Source organism: Tigriopus californicus, chromosome 8 (assembly GCF_007210705.1).
Source record: "Tigriopus californicus strain San Diego chromosome 8, Tcal_SD_v2.1, whole genome shotgun sequence".
Lineage (NCBI taxonomy): Eukaryota > Metazoa > Arthropoda > Copepoda > Harpacticoida > Harpacticidae > Tigriopus > Tigriopus californicus.
The window spans coordinates 7754215-7762438 of record NC_081447.1 but is presented as its reverse complement, the minus strand read 5'-3'; the positions used below and the strand labels follow the sequence as shown (position 1 = coordinate 7762438).

The 8224-nt window shown below is 38.8% G+C and overlaps 1 protein-coding gene across 1 annotated transcript; it reads left to right on the top strand.

The window, feature by feature from the left end:
- Positions 1-1546: 1546 nt before the first annotated feature.
- LOC131885260 (zinc finger protein 420-like) lies at positions 1547-3372 on the top strand (the record flags this gene model as incomplete). The annotated part of the gene is given in 3 exon segments (XM_059233228.1): positions 1547-1630; positions 1699-1790; positions 1867-3372. Coding segments are annotated over 3 exon segments (1316 nt in total), but the record flags the coding sequence as incomplete, so codon positions are not given.
- Between the last annotated feature and the right edge of the window lie 4852 nt (positions 3373-8224).

The window sequence follows — 8224 nt, the reverse complement described above, 5'->3', positions numbered from 1 at the left end:
TGATTGTAATTCCCTGAAATAAGCTAACCTGACTTTTTTGTTCAATCTTTGGAAATTAAAAGCTTCAAAGAAACTTTCGCAAGATGTTAGAAAACCGTAAAATATGCCATTTTCATGATACCCATTTCTTTTCGGCCAAGACTGAGAGCCTTTTCGATTGGCAAGATGTTTCTCGTATGTTTAGCCAGTCCGATAGGAAATGAATCCCTTTATCAGATACATTTTTCTCTTTTGAAAGAGTTTCCGTCATAACATCTCTCATTGGTATCATTTGGAATAACGTACAAAGTCAATTACGGACAGAAATCGATCTTATATAAAATCCCCTCTCCCGTTTGTACTCTGAAGAAGACATATCATTCCTGGAGAAACCCCCCTTCGGATCCCCGAAATGTACTCTTCCGCTCTCTTTTTTCTTCTTCTTTTTCTTCTTGTTCTACTGGTCGCTCACTGCTCTCGAGGACGGCGCACCAGCCTCACCAAATATGCGTTTTGGCCTCGTTGTACCTTGTGAAGTGTTCAGAGAAGAAGGCAGCTTTCTTCGGTAAAACAAATACTACTCCATGCCATATCTGAGCAGAGAATGAGTGGGCTCGACCGGGTACGGGTCCATCAAACTTGCACGCTTAAGCTCCTGGATGGTTCCGACCTTTTTAAGTAACAAGTGTTGGTAGGAAATGAGTGGAACACTTCGTTTTCCTCCTTGGCATTGAATAAATGGAACAAACGAGGGTACGGAACAACCAAGCTTTAGAAGCACTAAGGTAGTCATCCAAATATGGCATACCTCGCTTTTAAGGTCACTTTGGAAGCACCTCGAAAGAGTACATCCACGAGTGGAAACGTCTTTCCAACAAAAGGGAGTGATCCTAAGAGCAAATGGATCGTAGGACGACAAAGACTCTGCAAGTGAGAGCCAGTCTCGAGCCTCGTTGTCTTGAAAAGACGAGGTTGCCAGCCAATACGCAGAGATACGAGGAAGGTTCTCTTGGTTAACACGCTGCAATGAGCAACGAATATCGGGAAGGTTGGTGGTTTCCGACTAAAATGTGTTGAACGAAGAATACAATAACTCATTTGAAAAGGAGCAAAATATGATTATGTTCAGCCACGTTTCGAGACACACGCAACGAAATTAGTATGCTTGTACAAGTAATGTCGTAGTTAGAGTATATTACTCTTATTCATTGACTTTGAAGTACCTTCAAAGACACTTTACCTCAAATATGACAACGTGTAAGAGGCTTGTTCGTGCACTATTGGCCTAAAGCGATTTTTTGAAAACAAGCAATAATATTCAACGCTGTATCAATGGACACTATAGTGTGCTTTCCCTAAGATCCGTATTCTCGCATTCATAGTGCGCTTCACACAACGGGAAAGGTTTGTACTCTAAGGCGGCGAATTAAGTTAACTAAGGCAAACGGAATGGCGAGACTCTGATTAGTTATCGGCTTGACAAGCTTAGGATTACTTTCTGTTGGCCTTGCTCATCGAAATCGGATGGAAAGACATTACGTGTTGACTGTCTCTTTGTCCATTTTAGGTGAGAAACCATACCAATGTCAAGTCTGTACGAAAGGATTCACTTGCAGCAAGCAATTGAAAGTCCACATGAGGACCCACACAGGTAAGCCTTTTTAGATCCTTCAACGATCCCACCTTCGAAAACAGGATTTAACGTATTCGTCTTTTTAGGTGAAAAACCCTACAAATGTAACATATGTGGAAAGGCATTTGGTTACAACCATGTCTTAAAGCTTCATCAGGTTTCCCACTTTGGAGAAAAGGTAATGATCATCTATCTCTCTGTAGATGGGAAATAAAGCTCATGTCTCAAATTTTAACGGCTTGTCATTGTTTCAGATTTACAAATGTACCTTGTGCAAGGAAACGTTCAACTCTAAAAAGAAGTTGGAGATGCATATTCGTACTCATGAAGAGCCACCACAACAAAAAGATTTGCCTGTGGACGAGCTTCAAGTCCAGAGAGACACCGGGCCGCAATATATCCCACCATATCCTCAACAATTGCTTCAAAGCCCGAAGCAGCAGCAGCAAGTCCCATATCAACTAAGCAATAGCTACAATCAGCAACCACCTCATGATCGATATTTTATGGGGAAGCCTGTCCAAAGGTTTCCCATTGTCAACCCCGGGCAGAACGAAATTCAAAGCCCGTTTGTTGCTCAGTCCAATAACCCCATGTTCATTAGGTCCAGGCTCCACAATCAAGGACGATTCTTACACACCTATGAGAATACACTACACTATCCTATGGATAATGAGTGTGTGGCTTCGCCACACTCCACCGGCTATTACAATGGCCCGCACCAATTCTTACCCGCCCTTGGGCAAGAGAGCAACTCCCCTCCGCCTGACCAAATAACCAAAAAAGGTCGGTCTTCGTCAGTTCACAGTTGGGCTGATAGCGGATTCAACAGCTCCCCAGGAGATTTAGACTCCGATTTAGACAGCAAACGCTCCTCTCCGCTTCAAAGCGGTTCTCCAATTGCCTGCATACCGATTGAACGACTCAAAGAACACTACCATAATCATGGCGAACGGCAGAACAGGGTTCAGGACTTTGGGGCCTCTGCCTCTTCGCCAACCGGCAATTCCTTGCGCTCCTTTAGAATTCAAAGGCCTTCAGAATTGAAAACGCCCAAACGCCCAACACCGATAGAGAGCCCTGTCTCAGCTCACAATAAGTATGAAGACTCAAGGGGGAATGATCTCACTCGGGCCGAATTAATTTCTTACCTCCAACAATATGGCTTCTTCAAAAGGCTGAATGACGAAGAAAAAAGCGAGGAAGATCCAGCCGAGGTGATCAAACTAGAGCCCTCTTCTCCGCCACCGGATGAGGAAGGTGAACCTCTAGAACTGGAGATCCTTCCCACACCTGTTGTCCTCAATATCAAACCAGAACCAATGCCTGTTCGAGATCCTCAAACATGTTCGCTACCCTTTCGGAAGAGGAAATACGCTTTGGCACAAGCATAAGCCTACCTAACGCAACACTGTAGCGAGCTTGAACTAGCTTGTCGGGTGTTTGGCTGAATGCTCTGACCTCTTCCGACTTTTCATTTATTTAATTGTGCTCATGGTTACATCTGTGATAAATCTTATTGAGTGCGTGTGTCTAGAATTCATATCTAACTTACACATAGTGGTATATCTTATCAAAAGTCGTAAAATATTTTGTGAAACACCCAAGTTGAAGCCATTGTGTATTTAAAAAAATGTTTTCATTCCATCTGTGTGTTAAAAAAGAGAAAAAAACTACCCAATAAATGTGATCACAAAAAATCAACAACAACAAAATACATTCTAGATCCTATCAATCTCGTTTGTTTGGACTCTTCTTATTGAAGTTGTTTAATTTTTATTAAGAAATGTAAATCGTTCGCTTGGTCAGGAGGAGACGATGAAGTGCTTTGCACAGTAACCTACCTTGAGAGAAGTCCTAAGAATTGATATCAATTTTCAATATTACAAAAATGAAAGATCCTTCTTCTTTTTCTTGCATAGTCTCATACAAGCTCAAAATGCTCCGTAAATAGTGTCCCTTAAAACAAGTTGACTCAAAACGTTAAACAACCATATTTCAAACCCTCAAAAAAGCAAATTTTTGAAAATTTATTGTAGAAACCTCCAAAGGACACTTAGTTGAGCAGTCACTGAACATTTCACAAAAGTCGATGAAGCCTTAAAGAAGCTGTTTTAAACCAGTTTCAACAAAACCTTCAAGAAACGACCAAATCTATAACATTGTCTGTTGTATGTATTGTCTTTAGAATTTAAGTGAATGCGTAGCTAAAAGTACTCGTGATGATTGCAAAACGCATTTTCAAAGATTACACTTTTAGCGTGTTTTAAGTGACACTATATAGCATTTTGAGCTATTGTGCGACAATGCAAGACAAAGAAAAATAATCATTCATTTTTGTGAAAGTGAAAATCGATATTAATTCTTTGGGAAACCGGGGCATTTAGGGGCTAAAAGCAATCAATGAAATGTGAACCATTAAATCCCATGTAACTAAGTAGCGGTGTAATAGATGATATCATAACTTAAAATCAAGTATTAACTAAGTGTGCTCCCAATTTTCATTGAATAGGTTTTTGAAAATTTTAATCTTTTTAATGTTTTTAGGCTTGGAAGTTTTTTATGTGGGCTAGAATAACATTAAGAAATAAAGTCGAAGTTGTTCCCTATGATTTACAGAGGTAGAAAAATGCCAAAATGTGTTAGGGAATTTCTGTCAAAACCTCAAAGGGTACTTTTACCACTGAGTTCTTAAAGCTTAACTTCCAGCATCAATATTTTAACCTACAATACCAGTGAGAACGTCCTGGCCATTTTAACGCTGCCTCTCAGACTGTTAGGCTAAACCAACATCTTGTTCATATTTTATACTTCAACATCAACATCAAGAAATCTAAATTTGGTGTCAGCTTGTTATCATGTTAGAGTTTAACCATGAGAAAACCTTGTTGAAAATAAAATATTTATTACCTGAAGGAGAAAAAATTGTACCGTTTTAAAATTGATTGAAAATAATAATGGGCCAATTTTCCCCAAAATAAACAATCCATATCCTGACCATTAACCTCAAAGAATATTCTTTCATAAAACCTTGATTGACTTTAACGAAGTTTCACATGTGTCTGATTTTAAAAGGAGGAATAAGTTTCACAAGCAAAACTGTATCCAAACCTTTGACATTGTCTTTCTTCGATTATTTCACTTTTGGAGATGCACTGAGCCATGTAAGATGGATTAATGGAATATATTTGTAGGTGCTTGAGTGTATTTTGTGCTTTGGTGTCAGAAAGATCTCTGCAAAAATTCATTCTCACTTAATTCAATCCCACGCACTATTTCCTCGCAATAGATTTTTTTTTGCTTTTCTAACCTCTCCAGGAAATTTTATCTCCAATACTATGAAAATGATAAGGTAAAATTCGTCTTTTTATTACCTTTCAATCTTTACATGATATTTGGTCTACCAACGAATTTGAGTTGACAGAACGAGTTAGGTTCGAGATACTATCTCTAGACTTAATTAAACCCCATGATTGAAAAGCTTTGCCAACTTTCAACTGGATATGCTCATCGAACTTTCGGTTGTTTTGCAGGATACACCTAAATCCTTCATGGACGAGGCCTGCTCGATATTTCCACCTCCGTTAGCTATGGCCGTAGTGTGTAATGTCGTCGACCAGCTTTGCCAGACTTCCAACGGCGTTGGAGGCCAATTTCGTGGTTAAAAGAAGCCATTTGGAGGCCATTTCAATGTAAAAAGTAGCCACTCTGAGGCTACTTTTGTTAATACTTTTTCAGTATCTGAAATATGTTATAATATAGCTTCATGGAATACTAATTATTTATATTATTAAGGTCTTTTTACACTACAACTTTATGAGCTATTAATAAAAATACATTTTGGAGATGTGTAAGGCCAATCTCTCAAAAGTTTTGGAAGTATATCTTCTGACGAAAACCGTGACAACATACTCCAAAGTACGGATTACAGTATTTCCCATAGAAAATGAATGCTTTTAACACCTGTCGCAGCAATTGTTTTCCAACTATGTCCCCAAAAGTTTGCTAACAGAGCTAATAGTGTTGAGCCAAGTCTGAGTGCACTCAAGTCACTTGCTGGATTTTGAGAAATTTCGTCATAAAACGGGATATATTCCCATCATGATTGGCCATGTAAGAAGCAGAACTTGAACAATGATTTCAGTTTAGATTAGTAAAAACAAAATGAGCCATTTCTTTTACATACATTTTGCATGTTTTGGGAAAAATAGTAATGATGGGATCAAATAAATTTTCAAAATCCGGATTTCTAGAAAGCAAGGAAAGTCTAAGCTCTAGCCTAGGGCTCTCTAGTAGAAGAGTGCAAGCATGAAAAGCGACCCTTGACGGGCGCAGCCTCCAAGATCCAAGAATCCAAATTTTAAAGCAATGGAAAATAATTGGAACTAGTTTTAGGCGACAATATGTCCTTTAATCCTGCCGACGACTATTTTCAAAAGAAGAGGCAAGGTCATGTAGATTCAGGCTCCGGTGGTTTTTTTCTTATTTTTTGGTTTGAATTTGGTGTAATTCAAGAAGAACTTCAAGAAAAAAATGATTTTGAAGTGAGGATACTGAATTTTTGAGAAAATTGACCATATCATGGTTTAAGTGTATTTGATGATATTGACTGTGCTAGTTAATTTTATCTAATGTCAACGCCAAGCTCTAGCAACGCTTTTTGTCCGACAACGAACCCGACATCCGTTTATTGACTATGCTTGTTGAAGTTGGGTGATTTACTTGGACTTTTCGTCAGTATCTGAAAATTCTGATACGAATCACAGGGTTGCTACAAAGTTCGCCGGCGATAAGTTTCAGTACATGTAAATCCACCGTGACTCAAATTGGCAAGTTGGATTGGCCTCAATTTTTTGGAAGAAGAGCGCTCCTAAAGATCGTATAAAAATGTGGAAGCACTTGAAAGAGGATTAAGGGCTGCCTGGGAAATATCACCATTAAAGCTGTGCTTGCCACAGTGAATGGAGTTTCAAAACGTATCAGTCAAATTGTCCGTGCAAAAGGTGGCCAAATGAATAATTTTACAAACAAGAAAGGTTAATGGGAGTTCTAACATCACCATAAAAAAATTTGATGCCTGCCTCAAATTTTTATGAACTATTTGTATTTCTAATTGCCGGTGTACTTTGTGGCAGGCTTGCGTGCCACAGTGAATGGAGTTTTAAAACGTATCAGTCAAATTGTTTGTGCAAAAGGAGGCCAAATGTATAATTTTACGAATAAGAGAGGTTGATGACAGTTCAAACATCATCACAAAAAAGTTTGATGAATGTATCTCATATGGTTTTAGAACTTTTTGTATTTCTAAGTGCTGGCGTAGTTTGTGGTAGCCCTGAACTCCAAATTCAAATGAAAAGGTAAGAAAAAAATCACTCTAGCAAGAATCCTCATTGGCTTTCCTTTTGAAAAAAGTCGTCGGCAGGATTAGAGCACGCATTGTCACCAAAAACTGGTTCCGATTATTTTCCATTGTTATAAATTTTGGCTTCTTGAATCTTGGAGGCTGCGCCCGTCAGGGGTTGCTTTTCATGCTCAAACTCTTCTACTGGAGAGCCTTAGGCTAGAGCTTAGACTAGAGGGGACTTCAATGTACAATCAAATGCTTTTCTGCATGAGTTGAATTTCCTGGCCTTCCGTTAGCTATCATACACAGAACTTCCTGACACCAATGACAATTACAACCAGACATTTCAAGATTGTGGAGCGTAAATTAGCAGAGTTGCACATATTGTACCCTATCTGTGGATTTCACAATTCAACTACTTTGAAACATTGCATCTCATAAAGCAGAGCTATGGTTCATAGATTTTAGTGGATGTAAAGGTGTCATGAAAAATGTGAGTGACGTAGCATCAGTCGAAAATCATACTTCAACTTCAAGCATCTTAGAATCTACGACAGAAAAAGTTTTTCAACTCTGAAAGCTTTCATAGTGGCCCTGCATGTTTGTCTATGGTTTGGGTTTTCAAAAGAGGGGGAACAGGATCAATGGGGACATTTTTGTGATACTGAAACAAGGGAAAATTGGGTTAATTTGGCCATACCTTGATTTCAGTAAAAAAATGCATTGCCGTTTTGTCCAAAATTGTGCCACATCTTACGCATTTATTGAGAAAGCAGCCTGAAAACAATGATTGCCTCTGAAGTTGAAAACACCAACTTGAAAACCTTGAAAACGTTGAAAATTGAAACAGTAACATATGTACTATATTTGCAAGAAACAAATAGCTATGTTATTTCTAGAGAGATGAATCAATGATCATACAAGTGATGCATAATTCACAATTCAAACGCGTCAATTCGCGCCCAAAAGTGTGTTGCACATTAATCAATTGCTCTGAAGTATGAAATTGAAAGTGCAATGAGATAAAATTGCTGAGGTACAACTTGCATTTTTGAAAAGCATCCTCAAAGCTTTTCCTCAAAGCAATTCCTTTGATATTTGGGTCAAAAATGCCTAAAGTCAGTCAAAAACGCCAACAACCCTTCTAAATCAGCCTATCCGTCAATGTTGGAAATTTTCCCGCCGAACAAAGTTCAAAACGGCCAGAAAACGGCGTGATTCATCTTCCCCGCTAAAACAAAAATCTCCCCGCCAGACAGAATCTAAAA